Raw genomic sequence first — 26,942 nt, 5'->3', positions numbered from 1 at the left:
TCTCTTCCAAGAGAGGTGATTTCCCACCTCTGCTACCTGTTTCCTTGGAGAAACGATGATTAGTACATTTATCAGAAGTGCTTTTGTGATTATAGAATTGCTGTTTTTCCTTTTCCTTAGATTAGATTTGTAGTAACTGTCTCTGTTTCTCAATCATCTGAAAATGAAAGTCAGACATTCAAAAAAATTTTATTTAAATGTAACACTATAAATATTTTGATAATCTGAAAGGATGCGCTGTTTATTCTTTCTAGAATTTTGTCCATAAATTCTTTTTTTATCGGTTGTATGTGGATAAAAGAGAAAATTGTTAAAGGAAAGCTGTTATTTCTACCAGAGTAGATATACATGAGCCACAGTTCAAACTAAGCCTTACTTAACAGTTTTAGATCACTTCTCTAAGCCAGCTTTCTCTAGTTTGGTTTGAAAGACGAGGTTTGAACAGCAGATGGGCAGGGCTTCTGTACACATGACCACTAATTGTGTGATGTCAACTTGTCTGCCGTTTTAGACATGTAACAACCATGGTGACAATGTACGAAAGCGTGAAAAAGGCCGGAGTCACTCAAGCTGTGACACAGTGGTCTGCAACCATCTCACAACTAGCCAGCAATAGGGAAACAAACGTGCATTCCCCAATTGGTATAATCAGGTAGTTGCTGGAGGCTGATGGCAATTGCTGGGAAAATGATTGCTCAAGTCAAAGTCATTCAGGTCTACAGACAATCAGTGACTCCCTGGCAACCACCTATCACTATGGAAAAATGTGTATTTCCCCAACTGGTTGGCAAAAACTTCCTTGTGATTGCTTTGTTCTCTAACAATTGCTGCAGACATATAGTGCTGTGAAAACGTATTATCCCCCTTTGCTAATTTGTTATTGCATGTTTCAGATCATCAAACTAATTTTAATATTATTCAAAGATAAGCCGAATAATTATGAAATGCAGTTTTCAAATTATGATTTTATTTAATAAGCGAAAAAAGTTATCCACACCTAGCTTGACCTTTGTTTTAAAAAAAAAGGTTATCCCTTGCTAAACCTAGTAACTTCCAGTTCTTGATCGCAACTTAAGCATCAAGAACTGCAGTCAAGTATTTGCAATAACTGGAAATGAGTCTCAATCATCTCAATCGTCTAAAACTAAGAAAATTCCAAATGGAGACTGTTTGTACTCAGAGTAAAACTTGCCCCTCATGTTGGCTGCAGGATGGAGGCACAATTTTTACTTGCAAACCAGCTTCCTGCTTGTGTTGCACTTTTCCCGCATTTTCCTACCTCTGGGCTAGTAGTTGGCAAGTATTTGTTGACAAACATGAAAACCTACTGACAACCATGACAGTCTGCTAGCAATCGAAGACATTGCTAGGAGGCTTTTGGTGCTTTTCAGCTTTCATGCAATGATTTCACCCAGCAACGGCGGAAAACGTCAAAGAACCACTGCCGGTAAGTTGAGGAATACACGTTTTCCTAGCAAACAGTGGTTGCAACCAACACTGATTGTACATATGCTGACATGATTTAAACTGTGGCCATGTTTAATATTAGCTTCCACCATTGTAACAATCCATACAGTGCTATGCAAAAGCAGTGAGCCGGCCCTTGTCTCTTGACGTACGAGAAGAGTTGACATCTTTGAGTGATTTGAGATTACTCATGTGTGCCCTTCTTATTTTGAGACATTTCACTGCAGCTTTCTGTATATGAATGAAAATAATGAAAAGGAGAATGGGCTCCCTTTTCATAGCTTTGGGGTTGTTAAAACCATCTAATTCCTCACTGACTGGTCTCCTTTAAACCTGTGATGATTCCAGCTGAAAGATTTGGGTGAACAGTTTGCCTCTTAACAAGTTTATTCTGAAATGTACAAAAGTCTGAAAGTTTACTTTGATCAGGCTTGTTTTCATATGTTGATTGTGTTGTCATAGTCGATGAACATATAGTTCATAACACGCTGACAAACCATTTTTATCTGCAGAGATTAGTGCTTTTTTATTAACTTAGGAACTTGGATAATAATTAGGGCAGTATGCAATAAATAATTTTTCACGCAAAGTAACTTGACAAATAGAGCCTTAATCCTGCCGTGGCTGTTAAAAAAAAAAAAAATCCCCTGTGCCTCATTTCCTGCTTCACCCCTCCTTTACCTCTGCTTTCACTCCCCTCACTGCCTCCCACTTCTTTCCCTCTGAGACTGAGCCGTGCTTGACGGCGGTGGCTGAGGTTTGGCGCTCTGCTCTTCCAGCCCACGCCTCAGCTTTTGCTCCAAAACCATCTTTTCCATTCATTCCCAAAGGGATTGAAGGGATGGCGGGAGCTACGTTAATTTTTTGTTCTTCTTCTTCCACTAACAAGAAAGGTTTTTAATTTTGTTGACCAACCAGGCTTTTTGGGCAGTCTGAAAAAGACGCTGCAGTTCATCTAAAAAGCATTTCCAGCTGCCCTCTTATCATCAGTTTATATCTGGATTCATTTCAGCGAACAAAAAATGTATTCTCATCTGCCGCTCAGCAAAGATTTCCATTCTATACACATCTATAATTTAGATTTGCTAAATATATGCAGTAGTAGTTCATGTTGCCTCAGTTTTGAGAAAAGCGTTAGAACACGAAGCTTCCATCTATGTATTACAACCTGTAAATGCTCCAAAGGTTAGCTCTAAATCAGACATTGGTACTGCCGAGGTGACACAAATAAAACCAGCTTGCACACGTTACACTTTGTGTTAAGACTGAGTTTAAAATTAATGGCCTACTTTACATCGGGCCAACCCATAAAGCAAACCTAGTGATAAGTCAGAAAACACCACCCCTTTCTCAAAGCCTTGCCTCACCTTAAGCTCACCTGAATCTCTAAAGGTCGACTGTGCTGACACACACCCATAATTTAAGAAAGCCAATCACCAGAAACGTTGCAGAAAAGTTTCTGATGACTTCCAAAGTACGTAATTCTTTCTTCAGTTTCATTATGCACAACATTAAATTCCCCTAAATCCCTGACAGAATACAAGAGACATGACCTTATTCACCACTATTGTTTTTCAGTTGATACTGCAGTAATAAGGTTTTTATGTACTCATTATTTTGTTGTCAAAATAAATAAAAGTGAAGGAGCATTAATAAAAGAAGATGACACTTTCTACAAGTCTGTTGTTACAATTTGACAATTTAGTGTGATGGAACATGAGTTGAACAAATGAGAAATAAAGTAATTAGGATCTCTCAGTCTGGAAAAACCATTTCTAAAGCTGTGGGACTCCAGTCAGCCATGCTGAGAGCCATTATGCGCAAATGGCTAAAACAGGGAACAGCGGTGAACCTTTCCAGGAGTCGCCGGCCGACCAAAATTACTTCAGGAGCAGATGTGACTCTTCCAAGAGGTCACAAAGGAACCCAGGACAACATCCCAAGAACTGCAGACCTCACTTACCTCAGTTAAGGTCAGTGTTCATGACTTCACCATAAGAAAGAGAAAAATGGTCTGCGTGGCAAACACTTTTTCACACCACTGTAAAAACAATAGCTGAAAATAGTCTAGACTAACTTTTCAGAACTGTTTTTTGTTTCTCTTGTACTTACACCATGTGATCGACCAATCACATGGTAGTAACTATGGCATTTAGATATGTAGGCATGGTCAAGATAACCTGCTTAGGTTCAAGCTAAGCTAAGACAGGCTAGTCTGAGTATCTCACAAACTGCTTTGAGATTTGCATTGTGGATATGCAGCCAACAGATCTGCAGCAACTGTGTAAAGTTATCATGCCAATATGAACCAAAAGTCACGAGGGGTGTATCCTGCACCTTGTTGAATTGGTGCCATGAAGAATTGAGGTGGTTTTGAAGCCAAACGAGGGCTATATGCACACTAATGAAGAATATTTAAACTGCACACAGCATTTCTCAGAAACACTGCCACGAGGTACAGGTGTTCAAAATGCAAACCTCACATCAAAAGTGATGAACTTAGTCTAAATGAAATTCTTTTGTAACGTGAGCTCAGATTACATATTATCTTATGTGTTCATGACAAACTAATAAGAAACTTTAAGCAAACTCCTAAAAAAAACCCCTGGATTCTACCCACTTCTATTCTCATGCATTCAAAGAGCTGAACTGTTTCAATGCTTATATTCCGTTCCACTACTAACAATATTCCACTTTAGTGCTAATGTGAAGTTATCTTGACATACAGCAGTGACCTGTTTAACCTTAGGTGACGTGATGGTAGCAGCCAAAGTGTGATTCAAATTTATGTCATTATTTCACGCTATAAAGTCAGTGTTATGATTTCTGAATCCCCTTCAAGTGAATTTCTTGAACTGGAGATCCATTTTATTTATTTATTATTATGAGGTAAACCCATAAAGCTAACTTTTAATAGTATTTATATAACAGTTTTAGTTATGAAATCATTTATATATTCTTAAAATTACTCAAATGAATCTTGTGTTTGTGTTCTGTCAACTCCTTTCGCTTGGAGCACACTGAGCTTTAACAGAGAGGAGAAAAGTGAAACTGTGGAACAGATCGTTAGGGTGTCACTTGGTCACCTTTGACCATCTGTCTTTATAGCTCTGCCTCTGAGCTGTCAGAGTGATATAATGGGGTGAGGTTGAAGGTGTGTGTGCAAACGAGAGCGAGACAGGGAAGTGTGGACTGAGTTAACATACAATGAGTCACCGCTCACTCGCTCATCGGCTTTTACAATCTTGCCTATGTAGGTATAGTGTGTTTGCTCTGTGATTAGATACAGTAGGCAGGGTTACAGAACAAGGTTAAAAAGATGTAAATGTTAAAATAAAAAGGTTCATTGTTGCTTTTGTCGTGTTGGCTCAATGATTTATTAAATACTCAAACTGGGAACAAAACCAGTGTGTTTTCTGGAACTGATCCAAACTGCGAGAGCAGCAGTGTGATTTTGAGGACTGGTTGGGTGACTCAGTTTACGGATGGATTTCTCCTGTTAACTCTTTGATGGTCAAAATGTGTGTTTACTCCTGAAAGGTTTGTAGGCCATTCATTTTTCTGAAGCAAGCAAACCTTCAGCTCTAGTGAAGAGTTTTTGAGTCAGCCCACAAGATTTCCCACCTTACTGTGAAAACTACTCCTTAAAAATTCTATGCAAATAATTTGTTGTGGCAAAAAGCATACTGTGCAAAGGTTTAACGGCTGTATGTCTGTCAATATGCAGTCCAATAAATTTATCTTTCAACTTCAAATAAAATGCTGTAAACAAAAAATTTAGTGGGCTCCATTCACAAAAGCTGAATGCAAACATTTACTACACAGGCTTGACTGTGTTAGAAAGCTTACTCACACTTTTGAACTTTGACTAATGAGCCTCGATTTGTTTAATTCTGTTGGTAGGGTTTCGGCATAACTGACATGAAAGCATGGCTCCATCCTGACTTGCGTAATCAGGCTGGTAGTGGTAAAATGGTCATTCCCAATGGTCATACTTTGGGCCCAAAATGGTTTTTAAACATCACAATGAGTTCACCGCCCTGACTCTTATAGCCTCCACAATCACCAGATCAGATCAGTAAAGCACTTTTGGGATGCGGTGGAACAAGAGATTTGCATCGTGGATACATGACCAACAGATCAGCAGCGAGGGAACATGCTCCATGTTTCTCAGGTTTCTGTTCTTTCTAATTGCCTTGGTTTTTACATCAACTCAAATAGAAACACTTAGGAAAGCTGTCCTTTTTTCTGGCTTCCTCCTCAGACACTATTGTTTCGATTTCTTCAGTCAGACTTTCTTCTGCTTTTTTATTATTGTTTTTGCCTTTGTGATGCAAGCTTTTCTCTTACAGAAACCATCATGACTTTCTCCACTTCACTTCTAGATAAGCTTGTTTCCTTAGAAGAATGATAATGTGACAGACGTGCAGACAGCGAGCATGAGCCTTTGGGTTTACAGTAAGCCTAATCCACTATTGTGTGTGGTGTTAAAACAGAACTGGCAGGTGTGCGCGTTTCATAAATCAGGTGGTAATTTTGAGCCGTGTAAGAACATTTCTAGTCTTACTGACTGCTTAAAGCATTTGAGTAGTACATATTAATGCATGTGTTGATATATCTTTATTCTATACACTTTTAAACCTTTATCTCATATCCCTGGCAATTTCGAATTACCAATCAACCTTAAAATGTCTTTAGTAAGACACAACATGAAAACTTCACAGAGAAAAGCATCAGCAAAGTTTAAGTCTTCTTGCTATGAGGAGATGGTGCTAAACACTATTAACTTCCTGTGTGCTGAAGATGTACTAAACGTGATGATATTATGTGACGAGTCTTCATATGAAATAATCCTCACAGCCAGTTGCCATCTTCTAGACAACTTTGGTGCATCAAGTCAGTGATAAAACAGCAACAAGATGAAGTGAGCCTGCTGTCAGTTAGCAATTGAATGGGGTCAAATGACAATTCCAAGCAATCCATTGTGATAACGTGGCAATTTATTGGATTAAACTGACAAAAGTCTCCGGACATCTACATGTGCAGACATTCACATTAAACTAAAATTCAAATAACATCTCACAGATCTGAAATAAAAATTCAGAAATTCCTCCACAAATACTGACCTGTTGCGAAGACACGTGTTGTAGACGAGTTGCGCTCATCAACACAGAGTGATTCAAAATGAGTGCAACGCCTCTGTGTTTGTATATTAGATGGCAGCTATTTGTAAACCTTTGCCGATCTGTCCCAGAGTGGTTGAAGTCAGTCCGAGTCCAACCGCAATTGTTTGGAGACAGGTTGCCTCCCACAGGACGACCTGTGCAGTCGCCTCACAATCCAAAGTCTTTGTCAAGAAGTTGATGGTTTCGTACCAGTTGACCAGTTGGTCATCGCAGCTACTTAAAAAATGACAGCAAAAATAAAAAATTCAGTGCAGTCTGTGAGCAACCACCGAAGCTGTTGCCTGATTTTTACTCTAGTGTGACAGAGTCATAAAGAGGCTACATGCAAATCTGTGAACAAATGAAAGTGATAAGTGGACATGTAGTGCATCAGATTTTATATTCTTTTTAATGACTTTTTTATTTATTTACTTTTTCTCCTGAAAAGTGTTTCATATTTCCTTTTTCCCACAAATGAAACATAACAAACTCAGACGTTTTCCTCAACACAAGACGACAATCTGCAGAGACATCAAGCTGATATTTCTGTAAACTAACCTACATTAGTGTTCTTGTCTTCTCGTAGATGCACCTAAAAATAAATTATCTTCCTGGTTTTGTAACTGTATACTTACACAAATAGGTTTATTGCTCGAAATGCAATTACCATCAAGCTGCTGGCACATTATTATCAAAGGGTACAATCCACTTCCACAGTACATAAAACATTACATAAGGTAGTCTTGTCAATTTTGTGTCTAACTGTAACTCTATCTGCCTGTATTGTGTATGCTTTTCATTTCCTCCTGAAAACCGAACTTAAAATCTATAAACCAGTAATGATTAACTATTCCAATCACAGTGCCGGTATAGATTTGATTACTGTGTAGCACCAAAGTACAGAGTGACTGATCAGAGACAGATACGACTCCTTAATACATTTTCCAGGCCTGTTTTTATCTGTAGACAACCTGTGTGTTTGGTGGGGGGTGAGGAAACAGCAGAGGAAATGCCACTGCTAGCATGGGAGAGGGTGGCCACCTCACTCCATCACTGAGGTGAGTGGGTTTAAACCACAGTCGGCCTTAAAGAGACCTCGAACAGAAACAAAACCCACGTCTTATGGCCAAGTTGATGTGTTCGGTGTCTGTAGGAACAAAGAGGGAGAAGTCAATCATAAAGTTTTGTGTGCAGCCTCAGGAAAAAGAAAAAAAGTAGCTGATTTTATCTGGGAAGCACTACAAATCCTTTATAATGAGGATGAATTACATTTTTTCTTAATAAGTAAATGCAGTTCAGATCTGAGAACATATATCTCTGACTGTTACACTTACTTTTCTGGCCGCTGAATAGAGTCCAGAGTAATTTCCCAGTTTATGAGAATATTTTCTGCTTTGAAAATGATCATTTTAACATTTTTCTTGTTTACAAAAGCCCAAACGAACCTCACATATCCAATTAGCATTATTTTCTCTGCCCTTTTTGCCTTCGAAATGTATTAACGTTAAACTGTGATTTGAATTCTCCTCGCAGCTATTGTGTTTATTATCTCATTTTTAATGTTGAATTAAAAACAATTTTTGAACATTTGTGCACACGGCGTCTAAGCTGCAGGTCTCTGGGTGGAAGTTACGATGACACTGGTGAAGTGTCATTTGGAGACACACGGTAGTCTGAGGCAAACAGCCAGTAAAAACGCATTGAAGATGGATCCCAGTTTCTGACCAAACTGAATTTTAATTTTCAGAAATAGAAGATGAGTCGCTGTGTGAGCAGTTTGTGAGAAATGCAAAACATTGCCTTCCTTTCTTCTTCTGTGAATTTCAGCTAAGATAACACTTCACCTCTTTGAGATTTGTCACAGAATAAGATTCATCTTTGGGGTTTTTGGGGGGGGGATTCTGCATGGATTTGTGTAACATTTTCAGTATGTGTCTTTTCATTCAAAGAAAACGTACTTCACACAGAAGTGTCAAATGATTTGAATGATAGGCCAACTTCTGATTTTCAAACAGGACTCTGCACACTGTGCTTCAGAAAATTGCATAACCATTCTGGAGGATAGATTAAGATGGAATTAAGGGCTCTCCAATCTGGCAGCAGTTTTTTTTTTCCATAAGTAAAGGCTCTGTGTCAGAGGCAAATAAAATTACACTGTATATGTGTTTTTCTTTCTCTTGTTTGTTTTTGAATTGGCTATTTAAATATATATCTGCACCTATGACCTTTTGTCATATTTTATTTTAATGCTTTCTAATAGTAAAGCTTCTTAAATCCCCCACAGCATCAGTGCATGGATGAATGTAGTTTTCCAAAAGTGGTGTTGACATACACAAGAGGTATTGTGAAACACAAAATATGTGTACGTAACGAATATGAAAGCCCCCACACTTTTCAGTATGGCAGATTAAAGGCTGTTGATGCATGCGTGAGCAAGCAGTTTCACAATGGTGAGTTAAGCTTCAATGAGCCTTGTCATTGTGATACACATCTAAGTCCCTACATGAACTTATTGTGCAATTCATTCTGTTTTTGAACCTTTACATCTGTCTCAGTCATCTGCTGAGCAAAACAGTTAACCAAGACTAAACCCAAATCTAAGTGTGGGAGGAAAAAAGATTTTAGTTAACGGCAAAAATAAAAACTAGACCTCAGATTAAATCGTCAGTGTGACAACGGAAACGGGATATCTATGCTGTTATTAACTTTCTTCAATCTTGCATTTGATAAACGCACCACAAGCTACGATTAAAAACCAAAAATGAAAACTGAAACTAAAACATACTAAACTGATATTTAACATTTTTAAAACAGTAAAGACTAAACTGAAACCAGGAAAACCCGCTGATTTGGAGAAAAACGGAAACTTAAATGAGCCAAAGATAAAACCTTAAAACGAAACACAGTTGTAAATATAAAGAAAATGACAAAACAATTATAACTTGGGCCCCGAGTCACTCGTTTTGAAGTGGGAAGGCATCAGATGGAGAAAAAAAGCGATTTAAGTTGCATTCAAATCAAACGGTGATGACCTTTTGATGGTTGTTTGCATACATTTCTAAAATGATTGAACAACACCCACACACCAGACCAAGGGGATCAGCTTTGACTGTTTAAATCTCAAACATGCAGCTAAATGAATTTATACTGTTTTACTGCAGCCAGCAAAGCTGCACTGCAAGCCTCGTCTCCTGAGCTGAAGTCAGGGCTCTAACACAGGAAAATGTGCTTATTTATTAGACCCTCTCATCTTCTGACAGCTGACAGGAAGCCAGCTAAACAGCAACAGCTGGAAAAGGGAGTTTTTCCTTCCCACTGTCGCCAAAGTGCTTGCTCATAGGGAGCCATATGATTGTTGGGTTTTTCTCTGTATCTATTATTGTTCAAGGTTCAAGGTTCTTTATTATTTGTCACATGCATAGTTATACAAGTATAACACACAGTGAAATGTAGCCATTTGTACGATCTACTGTACAATATAAAGTGCCTTGAGGCGACTGTTGTTGTGATTTGGCACTATATAAATAAAATTGAATTGAATTGGTTATACGCTAACATTATGTTAGCTAATGTTAAGCTTGGTTGACCTGAAGATCAAACTTTCCATCTGATTAATAACACTGGGTCAGCAAGAAAGACGCACTGAAAGGAGTCTCTGAACTCTGTCATGGGTGGCTGACAGTTGGTGTTGTACGTTACCACCTCAGTTCAGTGACAGTCATTCCTGTTGGGTATAAATGCCCCCCTTAACTCTGCTCTCAAACCATTGTCTTCTCTGTTAAAATGTGAACATTTATATCCTTTTAGTGCAGGTGTGGCGGCCTACACAAACACTACCTATCATCCACCTATAATGCAGTCTTGAGATCCCTGCCTGGCATTTCAACCCCCAATCACACTTTGACCCATGTGACCTTAATTACTCACATGATGGCAGGGTGGGTCAGTGACTCTCAGTACCAATTCTAAGTTGACAAGCCCAGTTAGGATGAATGCCTCATTCTATCTGAAATGAGGAATCAGAAATCCAGAGTTGCTGGTCTTTTTTAGCTAGAATGCCCCTTTTTGCGTGGACTTCTCAGTCGGTAGGCACAACTTTTCATTTCAAGGTGGCAATGGTGAACCTATACAATAAGAAAGCTGAAATCAGGCATTACATCTTTTACTGGAATGCAGTCAACTCAGGTATGACTCTCACGCCCAGCTTCCAGATCCAGATTCAAAAGTAAAAGGCACACAGCATAAATACCTGGGACTCCCCATCGGCTTTTAAAACTGAAGATGCCTCTTTGATCGAAGTTTAACATACAAAGAAGCCCAGTTACCTGCAGCTCAGATGCTTGAGACTACCATGACCATGATGGCTGAGAGCCTACACAGACAGGAACTGAATGGGCACATAATAACTCAAAGGCGATTTCTTCAAATTTAACCTGCTAGATTGTTTTTTTTTTTAAAGCCAGCAGAACAAGTGCAAAATGCAAGATTTGCTAAAGTGTCTACTTTTTAATGTGCTAACTTGTGCTTTAACAGATTGAACTCCGATGTGCGTGTGGCACAGCAGGCCGTGCAATGAACTGATCTGAAAGAGATCATCTTTCTGTCTTTCGATTTTGTTGACTTTCAACAACAAATTATACCCTCTGTTAGAGCTTCATAATGAGTACAGTTTCAGATTATAGTGCTATAATTATGAAAATAAATGATGATGGTTTTGTTTACTATCAGAGAGCTGTTTGCAGACAAACAAAAACACACGCAGTGCGGCTCCACACTCGCTCAGAGACCCTGTTGTCCATGAAGTGAGTGGAAACACAAGAGCCCTAAAGTTTGTGTGTGTGTATGCGAGTGTTTGTGTTTTGTTAGTGAGTGAGTGCGTATGTGTGTAAGTCACTGGGGGGGGATAAAGAGTCATTGTCTGCAGCTGGTGCATCCCCCCACTCCTCCTCTCTGCAGCTGTGAGGAAATCAAACGCTGCTCTTTTCCCCCTCTCTGCCTCTGTCACAACCTGCTGATGCCTTATTAGGTCATTCGTGGTGAAACGTAGTGACAATTTGTGTAGCAGGTACACCAGTGAGCTGGCAGAGATGGAAGAATGCCCTGCATAACACCTCTATATATATATATATATATATATATATATATATATATATATATATATATATATATATATATATATATATATATATATATATATATATGTATATATATATATATGTATATATATATATGTATATATATATATATATATATATATATATGTATATATATATATATATATATATATATATATATGTATATATATATGTATATATATATATATATATGTATATATATATGTATATATATATATGTATATATATATATATATGTATATATATATATGTATATATATATATATATGTATATATATATATGTATATATATATATATATGTATATATATATATGTATATATATATATATATGTATATATATATATGTATATATATATATATGTATATATATATATATATATGTATATATATATATATATATGTATATATATATATATATATGTATACATATATATACACATATATATACACATATATATACACATATGTATATATATATATATGTGTATATATATATATATGTATGTATATGTATGTATGTATGTATATATATATATGTATATATGCATTTAATGGCTGGGGGGATGCACCAGCTGCATTTAATGGCTTAAATGCAGAGAGGAATTTCCTCACAAGGATCAATAAAGAGTACATTACATTATACGTAAATTTCAGTTTTACTGGTACCAGGCCTCTGGAGACTGGGAGCAGTCTGTTAGTTGGTGTTTTGGTAAATCTAAAGGCGTTTGGATTTAAACTGGCACGTTTGTGATGGCAGGATGAGCTGCAGCGGTTATTCTGCCCGGTATTCAAACCCAGGACTCACTCGCTGTAAAGCAACAGAGCTGTGCCATCTCCCAAACACCTTTTAAACTCATACAGCTGTGTATCATTGCACTCCCATCTACGTGCTTCAGTGTCAGGAGTATATATATTCTCTGTGATGGCCCAGGCCATGTTAAAGCCAAAGAATGTGCATCCATTATTCATGTTCTTTAGCGACTTTTAGTTTTGGGGGGTTTGTGTCAAAGAGGAAGAATTTTTTTAGATTTTTCTTTTCTTGGAGACCATTCACAGACGATGACTGTCCCTCTCTGAGCGGTTACAGAAACTGATTTCATGAATAACCTCTGTGCTCGTACTCATCTGTTTTTCACAGCCAGATTGGTCAAATTCTCCATGGTGTGATTTTCGGAGGATAGTCTCTACAGCTTCCATTGGTGATATCATCCTCATTTTATACCTCCTCATTAGTACCACTGGTCTGAAGGTGGCCACACATCCCTCTGTATTCTTTCCCATCTTTGTGAAATCTTAACGTAAGATGTGTTTTTAAATTCCTCCGACAGTTTTTCTCCATTTGAACCCAGTGGTCCGATCTTATGATAAATCTTTTTTTTATTACCTTTTTAATGAAATTGGGCTAATTAGACATTACAGACGTACTCTACTTTGCTTCGATATGTAGATGTGTATGCAGATATTTTTTGTTTAATAGTTACGTGACACTCAATTTGCTTAACACAGAAGATAAAAACATCCTCTGAAAGTTGTACAATGCTTTAAGTCAGTAAAAAGAGCTAAATCAAAATTTCAAAAATCAGTAACATAAAGAAAAAACTTCAGATCGGTAACGTAAAATTGTTACCTTAAGCTGTGGGTATTTGGCTGTAATCATTGTAGGTTTATGGTCTAAAGGCTGGAAAGAGTTTTTCAGCTCCACCTTCTTGGCTGCTGCGGTAGAAGGGTCTCATTCTGATGTGTACAATCAACAAAACATTTTTAAAGACAGCTGCTTTTTGACTGGAGAATATTATATTATAACTATATTTGAGCATCATGACCTTTAATTGATGTGTGTATTTTTTTTAATTGTTGTTGGCAAATGAGACATATGTCACTTTAATTTTCCATTTTTAAAATACCAGATGTTATAATTTCCCCTAGCTCTAATTTCGAAACAGAGTTTGGCTGAAATATAAATGTCCTCTGTGGTTTGGGGGGGGGGGGGACGACAGACAATTATTCACACCTATAGGTAGTTAACTTAACACACATGTCTTCGGCCTGTGGGAGGAACCCGTCCCCTGCTAGATGATGGTAAACCACCACACTGGTACTGGTTTGTGATGTCAAATATGATTTTGTAATATCTTAGAAACTATAAAGCCAACCTGGAAAAAAAATCTTAGTATTAGTAAGTAAAGTCACCTTTCTGTTATGTCCAGTAATATTATAACCAAACCTGTGTAGGTGCACAGAGTGAGTGGGTTAATATGTTGTGGAGACTAAAGGAAAACTGATGGTAGGACAAGAGTTACTGCTTGGGCATGAGGTCCATAGGTCTGACACCTGATGATTTATTAAAACACTGAGTGCCTTCAGATTATTAAATGAACAGGATAAGGACCCGAGAACCTAAATCACTGAGTTATGGGTACACGCAGAGCCATAATTTCACACAAACAAACTAAAGACTTGGTATAACTGGCCACAACTCCATTTTTATTACATTTCTGCTGGTTTACTGAACACAACATGGTATTTTAGATGTATTGCTTTTGGATGAGGCTGTGATAATTAGAAACTATCTGTGAGGAATCGTCCGCACTTCCGTGATACAGTCTGTTGATTGAAGCTTTATCTTCAAAACTGATATCTGCAATAATGTACTCAGTGATCAGTTTATTTTTACAACACAACACGACAGGCTTGCCACAGAGATTATCTTTACAAAGCTCTAAAATATGAACATCCGGCACTGTGTTTATTACCGGTCTATGACGGCAGGCATCATAAGATTAAACTTTAAGGAAGCACAGCTACAAATGTGAAGTGTCCCTAATAAAGTTGATACCTTACAACACTTACACCAATAGTTACAAGTTAACTTTGAGCACATGTTTGCTTAAAGGGCTGAACCTTCACTGAGTGTTAAAACTATAAAATAATCTCGACACAAGGTCATTTGGGATGAGAAAGTAGAGGCTGAAAAAAGCAAAAAACAAGGGGAATGACTCGGGAATAAACTTTTAATCCCTAAAACATCATTCATGGTACCACGAGGAAGTGTTTTTAAAAGTTGCTTTTACAACTGAACTCTTAAAAAGCAAAATTAAACACACAAAAAAGACTCAGATTTTAACAGACTCAAAGGATATAGATGTCCACGAGCGTTGGAGGACGTGGGGCTTTAATTTGTAGAATTAGGTCGGCCTTTTTTTATTAATTCAGAGTATAAGCTACAGAGAATCAATGAATGGATAGTATGTTGTGAAGCTACACTGTGCTCCTGTGACTCTAAAGCAGCGCTGCGCCTTTAAATATGTGCGCTCCTCCCTCTCCTCAGTGACAAGCCCGCAGAGCCTCTTTAACGCATCCAGTGGAAATGACAAACCAGAGGCGCACCACGGGCCAAGCATGTCCAGTAATAACAATAAGCATGGGCTTTAGCATCATCGGCTCACCCGGCTCTCACATCCCGAGAGAGTAACGAGGTTCATTTGGGCCGTTTCGTCGCTCTGCGGACGCGTCAAAGTTGGAGCGAGCTCACCGAATGGACGGTCGATGGACTGGAGTCAAACCTCCGCTTCAATCGGACTGAAGGAAGGAGGGAAAGAAACCTCTGCATGTTCAAGTTTCCTGCTCCCACCGGAGGGGCATCGCTGCGTGTGTGTTGGATGTGTGTGCGCGCGTGTGGAAGTGTGTGTTGGGTGCGTTGCGCCCTCAGGAACAGCGGCAGGAGCAGCGGTGGCGTTGGTGGTGGTGGCCGCGGGAAGGGAAGTTTAGCGCCGTGATTTTTTTTTTCTTTTTTTTTCTTTTCCTTTCCTCTGTTCTGTTGTGTTGTTCTCATGTCACAGCAGGCGACGGGAGGATTAACGTTTCACTGATGAGAATTAATCACTCGTGGGGATGCTCTGTGATCGTGACTATGACGATGATGTCGAGTAAGAGCGTGGAGTGGCTGCAGGAGGAGCTGGAGTCCGGGGCCAGCTCTCTGCTGTTGCTGGACTGCAGACCCCATGAGCTGTACGAGTCCTCGCACATCGAGTCGGCCATCAACCTGGCCATCCCGGGCCTCATGCTCCGGAGACTGAAAAAGGGGAACCTCCCCATTCGCTCCATCATCCCCAACAACGAGGACAAGGAGAAATTTGTAAAGAGGTGCAAGACGGACGTGGTGGTGCTGTACGACGAGGCGACCTCGGAGCGGCAGGAGTCCGGGCTGGGAAGCTCCGTGCTTGGGCTGCTCCTGCAGAAGCTCCGGGACGACGGGTGCAAGGCTTTTTATCTAGAGGGTAAGATCAGATTGCTTTGAATCTAGAGGTTTTGTTTGGGTTGTGGTGCATTGGTGCCTTTTAATTCATAAAACTCTCACACTACTTCCTCTCAAAGTGGACTGCAGCAAATTGCTTGAATTTCGCTCTGATTTGATTAACTTAGACAGTCCCAGATGAACTGGACTAGTGTTGTTGTAGTGTCACTCACTGCAATTAATGGGAAAGAAAGCGAGTGTAAATCACACTGATTTATCAGACCTGGGATGCTGCACTTAAACGCCGCACTAAGTGAATTTGGTGTTTTGGGGGGTCGTGGCACGCCTGGAACAGATTGTCTTTTAAGGCAGATTTTATCTGGTGGAGTCACATAGCTAAGCTTGAACAAGCCACTCCTATCAGTAGCTTATAAAACATTATTGCATCGATAAAGTGTTTGTAGGGGGGATTTGAAGGGGGGTTAAAATGTGGCGCCACTTCAGATAAATCCAGCTGTTCTCATCTGTCCACACACACACACACACACACACACACACACACACACACACACACACACACACACACACACAGTTGATCAACACTGAATGAGTTCCGCATATTAAAATAAAGTGTCACTGTTACAAAATCAGGCGGTGTGTAACAAATCGGATCCAGTGTCAGAATGAAGTAGCTGTTCGACAGATGTTTCCTGCTTCCGACCAAAATCATCGCTTTTATTTTTACTTATTTATTGATTGATTCGCAAAGCGTGGAAATTATTTAGGAAGAAGAAAAGCGTCAACAACGCCTTGTAATTTCATCGAGTGCTTTAAAAAAAGAAAGAAGAAGCAGTTTCAAATGCGGCGTGTTTTCAATTAAACGCTGCAAGTACACGCCCCGCCATATTGAGCTCCTTCAGGAAAAGACGAGCGGTTTTTTTTTTTCATGAATGAACACTGAAACCAGGACACGACGACGGGCTACGAAAAATCCCACAGAAAAAAGCCGACATTGTTTAAAAAAAAGACAGTTGAAAGGCGATGAAATGAGGTGTTATAACCATAGCAGAGAGGTATTTAACCACGAGAAAATAGAAATCTTTGACGGGAGTCACGAGCCTCGAGCTGCCATTCACAAAAAGTCCGCTGAGCTGTGTAGTGTTGTAGCTGACTGTCCTGCTCAGCTTTTCTCAATGGAGCCACATCTGTCTACACTGTTTCCCCCTCTCTCTCAGACTGACGTAAATACCAACTTATTATAATTTATCTGTCACGGGTGTGTGTGAAAATATGCCGTGGATCTAATAAAAGCGTTTTTACACACGTAGAATATCACGTGCAATTCAAAGTTTAATACCGCCTCTGATATCTGAAGCAACTGTAATAAAAAAAAAAGAGTGAAGAGATTTTCTTCATTTGGCCAATTTTAGCACCAAATTTTTCTCAGATTATTTGGACTCAGTGTTAATTTCTTCATATCCAGGCTCATGTTAAATGACTCATACCTCCTGCCTTTGGTTATGCACAAGTTTTAAACCCCCCTCCTCTCCTCCCAGTGAAATTGCTTTCTTGGCTTTATACTAACATGTTTTGTTTTTGCTTGTTTTTCCTTTGTCTTCATCATGCTCCAGGAGGCTTCAACAAGTTCCAGTCAGAGTACCCAGAGCACTGCGAGATCAATTTGGACTGCTCCTGTCCCAGCAGCTCCCCACCAGCCTCCGTCCTCGGTCTCGGAGGGCTCCGCATCAGCTCCGACTGCTCAGATGGGGAATCGGACCGCGAGCCGGGCAGCGCCACAGAGTCGGAGGGCAGTCCGCTCCCCAACAACCAGCCAGCGTTCCCCGTCCAGATCCTGCCCTACCTTTACCTGGGCTGTGCCAAAGACTCCGCCAACCTGGATGTGCTCAGCAAGTACAATATCAAGTACATCCTGAACGTGACACCCAACCTGCCCAACATGTTTGAACACGAAGGGGACTTCAAGTACAAACAGATTCCCATCTCTGATCACTGGAGCCAAAACCTCTCTCAGTTTTTCCCTGAGGCCATTTCTTTCATAGGTGAGTGGAGAATGCTGTGCAGTTGTCTCAGATATCCGTCAGGTTATTTTAGACAAATGTGTTTTTGGGTCAGGGCAGGGATCTGAAGAAGTTAAATTCATTATCAATCAGTGTGCTGGTTGGGCCCAATGTCTCATATTTAAGAGGCATGTTTTGTCAATCACAGTCCAAAATCCTCATATTAGATTGTATAATAAATTAGAGCCAAAAAACAAAGCACTGTATGAAAGTATGTCAATGGATGAATGTGAAAAAGAAAGAAAAAACAAAACAAAACAGGGCTTTAAGTGCTCAATTAGAGTCACAGAGTTACAAAAGTGCTATTTAAGTACTAGTCCATTTAGTGCCGTTATTATCTGCTCTTTATTAGTCACTCTCGCTGCATTTATCCAAGATTTTAATCATAAGTCGTGCATATAAATAGCTTCTTTGGAAACAGTTTAAGATGGATGTTAGCGTGGTTTTGCTAAGCCTGCATTTCACCGTGATTGATAAAACAGGAATTTAAAATCGTAGAATGAAAAGGCAACTCTGTGAATAAAACATGGAAATGGATTCTTTGAGAATGAGGTCACGCAGAAGAGTTCTCATCTCGTCCCATTTTCAGTGTTTCCCATCATTCCCGTCATTCCTTCTCACTTAATTTTTAGAGAATGAGTGAATTCCCTCGCCGATGAGTCAGTGCTAAAGTCTTCATGCATGTCTTAGATTGTCCAGACCACCGACTCTACCCCCCGCCCCTTTTGTTTTCCTTTAGAGTAATGATTCATTGTAGGTGGCAGGAAGTGAGACATATGCCAGAGCCAGAGGTCGTGGCAGATTTGGGTCACGCTGATGTTAAATGGAGCTGGCTGTAATAAGCAGGGATTACAGCAGATCTTTTTTTGTAAATAACGGGGTAATTATGGGTGAAGGAGATGCCGATATGACTTCACACTGCGCTGCTGAAAGTTGCAGTCCCTTAAATGCCTAAAATTATTGTTTGTACGTGCTTTTTCTTTTGTGAAAGCAAGAATGCAGATGGGGAGGGAGTTGAAGTTTCTTGCATAAATGAAAATCCTTACATTACTGCACATGCAAAGAACGAGTAAAGTGACGTAATCAGTTAAAGCCCGTTACTTATTCGACTTCCGAGGCTTCTCGAGTTGGTTTTTGACTCGTCGGGCAAGGATTTCTGCGCACATCACATATAAATTTAATTTTGCATCGCCTTGGCAGCCTGAGCTCATGAGCCGACTGACCCCAATCCTACAACAAGAGACGTTGGCAGCGAGAGATGAAAGAGAGAGGGAGAAAAGAAAGGAAGGAACGGAGCACTTAACTCTCACTCTAATGGCCTGTAGAGATGCGAGTGCAAGGGCTCGAAACTGATAGGTGGATGGATGTAACCAGTTAATAATGTAAGATGCTTTTTCTGTTCAGGTTTTCCTACAGACCGAGAGCTAGAAAGCAGAATGAAAAATTACACTTTGCCGTCAGCGACAGAGGTCACTCTGGATTGAAAATATAATAATCGCAATGAGGCACTTCTGATTTTTCATTCTGGTTGTTCTAGGCTCACATCTACAGCTCATTTAGACCGACCACATAATCTAGCATGTGGTCACTTGCTGTAGGAGTAAATCAGAGTACCGGGGGAAAACCACAGGGTGAATATGCGAGAAGTTAAGTCACGGCAGCGTTAAATGATAAAAGCCAGTCTCGTTTGCAAATGTTGGTCATTTAATGACTTAAAAGTACCTCAGAAAGTAACTCAGTTTTCATGATAGCCACAGATTACTGTTTGTCAGTTCTCGCTATGACCACGTGATGTTATTCAAAAGTTTCTCTGCAAATTAAAGCACTGTGGGGCCACTTCCACTGCAGTATGACCCAGTATCAGGCAGGTTTTTGTTACTTGCTGATCTAGTAGAAATAGTGCCAGCTGAGCATTTGAACCTTCTCAAGTCCCGGAGCTCTCCAGTTAGCGAAAGCCTGTCTGAGGTACACTTGCTTCACTCTTTTGCCTTCTTTTCATCCTCAGGCGACGAGCTCTTTGGAAAGTCTGCGTTATAATATATAGAGAAAAACTTTTCCTTCTGATTCATTGATCTTTTTAATTCCCAGTGTTGAGAATGAAACACGGTCAGTAGTCATGTCTCTCATTCATGTTCTCATCTCCTTGTTCCCTCCTTCCTCCTCAGACGAGGCGCGCTCCAAAAAGTGTGGCATACTGGTCCACTGCCTGGCCGGGATCAGCCGCTCCGTCACCGTCACCGTGGCTTACCTGATGCAGAAGCTCAACCTGTCGCTCAATGACGCCTACGACTTTGTGAAGCGGAAAAAGTCAAACATTTCCCCGAACTTCAACTTCATGGGCCAGCTCCTTGACTTTGAGCGGACGCTAGGTCTCAACAGCCCCTGTGACAACCACTCGAACTCGCCGACGCACGACCAGCTCTTCTTCACCACCCCGACCAATCACAACGTGTTTCAACTGGACACCCTAGAATCCACATGAAAATGAGAGTCTCAGTTTCATGTGGATTGCCCCCATTGCAACTTACGAGGATTTGGGGTGGGGGGCATGGTGGTATGGTTACCATGTCTGCAAGTGGCTGCACTGCAGGAGAGCAGAGTTTTAATGAATGTTTTAGCCTCTTGAGGCTCGTTGTCCAAGATCCTGACCATGGAGCAGCGTTGACGTGTCAGGAGGAGTCATGGATGCCACGTTAAAGGGTTTTGGGGGGTTTTTCAACCCAGAGAAGGATGCTGTGGGTTAACAAAGCTGTTCTCCCTTAACAGCTTGTAAACGAAGAATGAGGGAGGTTTAACTTGACTGAGAAACTAAATGATTGCAGCAGGACAGAAAGCTTAATACAAAGATAGGAACACGGAAAATCTTTAGCGCTTGATTTATAAGATGACTGCATCCTCCTTGTCTCGGCTCTCGAGCCGAGGTGACTGGTGCCAAGTGGAAAAGCTGGGATTTACTCATAGGAAATCTCACTCTACTGAATGTAGAGTTTTTAAAAACCAAGGAATTAACTCTCACACACACACACACACGATATAAACACAGTATGTATGTTTGTACTGTATGTATGTTAACGTACATAGCAGAAAATGTATGGGCAGTCCTTAACAAATTCAGTATGTCTATATGCATTTTTGTATATTTTCTATGTACATTTACGCACAGATCTATACCTTATATATAAATATATTTATCTCAAGCCATATAAATAATGGCTTAAGAGATTGTAAAATTAAAGTGGAATGGGTTTTTAGATGGTCTTTTTTTTTAAGTTTTGTTTTTTCTTTAGGTTTATGACCTAATGCAGTTTGCACAGTGGTGTAGCCATTGACTTTGTTGGCCTGTGCTGGAAGCAGTCAGATAAAGAGACATTCAGAGAAGAGGAGCGGAGAGGTCAGTCCCAGGCTGCGACGAGTCCTGACAGCTGCACGGCTCAGCGGGGAGGGAGCAAAAACTGGGCCCTGAGCAGAGGAGCAGGGATAGGGGTTAAAACAAGCAGCAGGCTGGAAGTAGGAATTGATTCACGGCTGGAGATGGGAGAAATTACTCCTGCGTGTTTGACACTTGGCCAACTGTTTTCGAGCGCATTTCCCAGTTCCTTCTTCCTTCCCTATATGACTGTTCATCCAGTTGTTTCAGTCAGCTGTTCTGAAGATTTTAATCATTTGTTTCGTTTCGGTCAAAAAGTCAGTTTCGGTCAAAGTTCCTCAGTTATTGATTTCATCAACACAGTTGTTCCACCAGCACGTTTTGCCAAAAAGGGTTACTCGGTTAGAGGTTACGGATCAGGGACAGGAAGTCAGTATTAACATTTCTGGGTCACTGAGGTACTTTTTGGGCAGATCAAATGTATAACCTGCACCCCAAAGTTTTGTTGGCCTATGTTAGCTTCTTGTGTGTTTCAGGACCGAGGGTGGGGGGTCGGGTCGGGGCTTTACTTTGGTCTTTGTGTTTGGATTCTGGTCTGGTTGACTGGGACTGGCTTCCGCTAGACTTCACTTACTTCAGCAGTTTCACGTCCCTTAACAGCGTTGGAGGAAATTGAGAGGAAAGGTCTTTCTAAAAACTAAAAAAAGAAGGGATCACTCGTTTTGTCAAAGAAAGCTTTGTCTGAGTTGATTCACCCTTAAGCCTTGGGTATATTATTATATGAAAGCTATATTAAACACAAATGAATATTAAACAGATCTTTATTATTTTGTATACCAGAGCATGCTGTGGTGCCGTATGCTCTCTAACAGTAGACTCAACCACAGGCTGGACGTTACTTTACCAGGTGGAAAGACAAATAATGAGGACCGTTTTATTTAACTGCTGTTGCTGCTGAACGCAGTGGCACACAGCATGTAGTCAAAGCGTTTTCTGAGACAGCGTCCACATCTGTAGCGCTTCAGCAAACCCGCAGTGATTTTTGAGAAAGACTCCAAACAACACCACGCTAACTGGACTTCTAGGTACACTGGGCCTCATGAAAGAACATTTTCTTCTTCGTCTTCTTCGTGCGCGGACGTGTTATAATTGCACAGCTGAGCCTTGTGAACACCACCTGTTAATCAGAAAGTCTGCTCCTTAAAGTTGAAACCCCCAAAGTTTACTTTTCTGTTCCAGCTTTCATGCTCAAAAATGTTCCTAGCAGAGGGTCACGCTGCGGAGATTAAAGTCTTGCTGCCGGAAATCAGCAGACAAAAAAACAACAAATATAGCAATGTCCGTAATTACAATCCCTGAGAAAAAAGAAGAGAAATAACCTGCTATTTGCAGCTGTAATCAGAGAGCTGTATGCTCCCAAAAAAACAAAAACACCCTGCTAAAGCAAAGCAGTCCAGGTGGTGTTCTGTGCCAGGTGTAGCAGGGGATATGTTTAGCTCGACAGGGACCAGTATAAAGATGCTGAGGCAGCTGTTGTTAGGAAACAGTGACCCCAAAAAGCTGGAGGTCATGTTCACTGCTTGCTCATGTATTGAACAGAAGTCTGATTTTACAAAATTGGAAATGTTGTGAAACCTCACAACCTGCAAACAGGTTGTTTTTCATATACTAGTGAATATGAAAAGATGAATACCGTGGAGATATGTGTCCAGCTTTAGGGCTAAGTGGTAGATGCTGAGGTTTGCTATCGATAGAGCACGCTGTCGGGTTAGAGTTAGAGATCTCCTCATACAAGGCGGTTTTTGCACGAGGTTCAGTGTTCACAGCAAACTGCGTATTCAAAGTCGGGATGTGGACGTTTGTCTAAACAGAAACCACGAACGGTGTTTTCTGCGAGCACAGCAGGGGAATCTGAAGAGGGTTGGTTTTAGCTGGCCTTATATAATCTTTCTAACTTGTTTCTAATGCTGACTGTTCAATACTCTTTGTATCTCACTTTGGAAAAAAGAATTGTGTGGAAAGAAGAAGAAAAGGTTTGTTATCTGTTATTGGAATAAGAGCACGGTAATAACAGAGTACAAGCTGTCTTTTTGCCGTAACGGGTCACACGAGGTCCTCTTTGTTACTCTGCAATATATCAAAACACCTTTTTTTGCAGTATTTTGTAGATCCAAGACCTCAACATTTTTAAATTCTCTTCTTTTTGTACTATATCTATTCTATATAATTCCACAAGATCCAGCTCGATTTATGGCTTATGGACTGAAGTAACATTTCTCCTGGGGTGTACAAAATATAGGGCCAGTGTGTCCAGTACAAACCTGAAAGACTTGCAGATTTAAAGACACACACACACACATACACAGACTGCTCCACACAGACAGAGCTGTGGTTCAGCATGCCAGTTATGTTTCACAATAGGCCCTTACGCCAACCTGGCTTGAATAATTACAGTGATTAAGGTGTTTTTCCTTCTTGGTTTTGATATAATGTGCTCTATGCTATTCCTGTGGCCTTTCAATATGAATATACTTTATATATATATATATATGAGTTTATATGCAAAAGTTCCTCTCCTGGTATAGCATCAGAGATGAGAATACTACCACCATGCTTGAATGGACTTTCCTTGTCTGGAGTCATATCCCACATAGAATAGGAAAAACACAGAGGACTTGATCACTTGCACCCTGGGATTGAAATATATTTCAGAACAGAGCTTTTCTATTTAAAAAGAAACAATTGACTTCAAGCTGCTTTCTTGTGATTTTTTTCTTTCTTTCTTTCTTTCGCGTGCGTGCGTGTGTCTTTGTAACAATGAAAGAGAAATTAAGTGTTTTTCTCTGTTTGTAAATTTGCCAGATCACGGGAACGGCCGTTTCTGTGTCCTTAAACTTGTAGCTACATCTTGGTGAAATTGTGCTCTGGAGAGAAAGGTGTGAATGAGCGAGAGGAGGCGAGGAGCGAGGCGTGAAATACAAAGCGAAAGAAAAAGTGAATGATTTAAAAATGTTACCTCAATGAGGAAATTTTCAGGGATTTTTTTGACAATGCATCTTGCATCGTGTTACAGCTTCAAAGTCACGTTGAATAGCTGTTTTGTATTGTGCTGTAAACAGTTTTTGTTTTGTTTTTTTAAAAAAGATGCAATCTGTCTGTGTATAAAAAGAAGGGGCGTGTTAACTGGGGCAGTTTCACCTTTCTGTCAGTATATTGAATCAACACAAGACATGTTTATACCGCAAATAAATATTGAAATATTTTTTTTCTTTAACATGTTTCCTCTTTATTTCTGATCATCAAAAGTATATTAGAAATGACCTGTGAGTTACAGTGAATGAAGAACTAGGTCTATTTATTGTTCGCTTACACGGAACGTGTTGGTTTATTTTTGCACTAAGAAATTACTGATTACTGTTAGTAACTGGTTTAAATCTGAAGATTAAGACTTTTACCTTATACTCTACACCCTATCCGGTCGTTAAATCTGACGTCACTGGCCGTGTCTGGGCCTAAACTCCGCTGCAGGTCCATATATCAAACGATCACTATGGCATTACTGAGAGTTGAAAAACTGTCTAAAGTCTTTCATCTTTAATAAAATGATCAGCGTTCTGCTCTACCAGGTGTAACAATTGAGTTTAACATCCAGGCATCCATGAAAACGGAATTTATGACATTTAATGGAGTTAGAAGTTAGCTTGCTAGCTTCTATCTAAATACAATATAGCATGTCCTAACTGCGGGGTTTTGTAAACAAATTAAAACGTACAGCTCTGTTATCACTTCCAACATAAATGAAGACAGAAAACTAAACAGCAGTGACGCTTGTAGGGTTACTGAAGTTTGGCTAGCTGGTATATAATGATGTGCTACGTGACCGCTAGCGACACAGCTATGTTAGCATAATATAAACAAGCTAACTTTTTTTCCACTCGATAAAAGTCGGTGGTCAGGAACAAATGTAATCGCATGGCAGGATGCTGTAAAAGGACCAAACTTCAGCCAGGAGAACAACTGAGATAATCCATCCACAATACGAGGTTAGTCATTCATATACTGCTGCATGGGCTGGGCTGTAGTTACATCCTAAGGTTTTAAAAACTGAGCTTAAATAAATGATTAGCGGTAATAAAAGCCGAGGGAGCTCAACAGTGATCACTGACTGTTTTAGGAACTTTTTGAGATTAAATAGAAGAAAATACAAAACATTAAACATGTTAACAACACAAAAGCCATATTAAACGCACACTACTTTAGGCCCGGAAGTAGGATTCGTCACGTCATCACTTAACGGCCGAATACCTTATAAATTCAAATTCAAATTTTATTTGTCACATACACAGTCATACACAGTACGATATGCAGTGAAATGCTTAGACAACTGCTCCTGACCTAAAATAAAAGACTATGAATAGGATAGGAAATAAATATGAAAATTAAAATAAAGGGTAAATTTAACTAGGAAAGAATAAAATAAAATATAAAAATTAAAGTTAAAAATAAAATAACTGTACAACAAAATACATATATTACATATAAACTATATGTAATTTATAGAGACTGAACCTAATGTTTACATTTTAAAGGTTCAGTATCTAAATTACACAAATTAAATTAATCAGAAAATCATTTGAAACTGATATAAAGCCTATATTCATCATGAAAAAGACAAAAAGTTTTCTGACGTTTTTCATGATGGATTGATAAATAGTCAAAGAATAACATATAAATAGTTTGTTTATCCCAGAATTAGCAAAATTCCTGTGTTAAAGCAACCTGTAACAAATTAACTAAACTAAAATAGCTCAGTAAAATCTAATATTTAAAGTAAGTAAAAGCAGTTGAACCAAGAATTTTTCCTTTTTTTATAACGCAAAACATGGGAATGACCTTTATCAACTTGTCGTGATAACAGACAGAGTAAGGGTTTAAGGATTTTGAGGTCGAGTCGGATGACCAAGGGGTGATGACTGGTTCACAAAAGGTGACAAGCAATAAATGTTATTGTGCTTTGTTGGCAAAAGTGGTTAATACTTCCAATTTAGGGAACAGGAAAAGATTCATGTTAAAAGGTCAGCACTGTTCGAAGAATTCAAGATGAATGAGTTTTAAACCAAAGGTTTTTTGTTTGCTTTTTCATTTTTTAACAGCTATAAACCGCCAGTGATGAAATATTTCAACAGTCAGTGTTTTTAATCGTGCATTAGTGTTAAAAACAATTTGTCTTGAATGATTAGGGATTCATTAGTGAGCTTCGAAACAGCACTCTGGTAGGGCTTCCCAAATCACTACAACCAGTTTTCACTTTTGGGATGACAAATGCTACTCACATTCGTCTGAATCAAGATGTTTGATTTAAAACGAGACCGCAGCAACTGTTTGTTGTTTTTCTGTTTGTTGTTTTTAGTTTTGCTTTGCATAAGACTTCCCCTCATCTTCTTCCACAATTACGCAGACACACACGTACACAGACAAACAGGTTTGTGTTGTT

The 26,942-nt window shown here is 39.5% G+C and overlaps 1 protein-coding gene across 1 annotated transcript; it reads left to right on the top strand.

The window, feature by feature from the left end:
- The first annotated feature begins 14,281 nt into the window (after positions 1–14,281).
- On the top strand, positions 14,282–24,722 carry LOC309707305 (dual specificity protein phosphatase 7-like). Its single transcript, XM_082534585.1, has 3 exons — positions 14,282–16,046; positions 17,635–18,063; positions 20,247–24,722. Exons 1-3 carry the CDS (start codon positions 15,638–15,640, stop codon positions 20,561–20,563), a joined length of 1,155 nt encoding a protein of 384 aa, XP_082390711.1. The 5' UTR covers positions 14,282–15,637; the 3' UTR covers positions 20,564–24,722.
- The last annotated feature ends 2,220 nt before the right edge of the window (positions 24,723–26,942 follow it).

The sequence above is a fragment of the Aulonocara stuartgranti genome (assembly GCF_965226115.1).
Source record: "Aulonocara stuartgranti genome assembly, chromosome: 5".
Lineage (NCBI taxonomy): Eukaryota > Metazoa > Chordata > Actinopteri > Cichliformes > Cichlidae > Aulonocara > Aulonocara stuartgranti.
Note: the sequence above shows the minus strand (reverse complement) of the source record. Positions and strands in the feature narration are given on the sequence as shown.

What these genes read in the sequence shown, in the direction of transcription:
- LOC309707305 (XM_082534585.1), top strand. Translation starts at nt 15,638, where the DNA reads ATGAGAATTAATCACTCGTGGGGATGCTCTGTGATCGTGACTATGACG. An exon ending in CAAGGCTTTTTATCTAGAGG is followed by an intron (nt 16,047 to 17,634) that starts GTAAGATCAGAT and finishes ATCATGCTCCAG; the next exon opens with GAGGCTTCAACAAGTTCCAG. An exon ending in TGAGGCCATTTCTTTCATAG is followed by an intron (nt 18,064 to 20,246) that starts GTGAGTGGAGAA and finishes CTTCCTCCTCAG; the next exon opens with ACGAGGCGCGCTCCAAAAAG.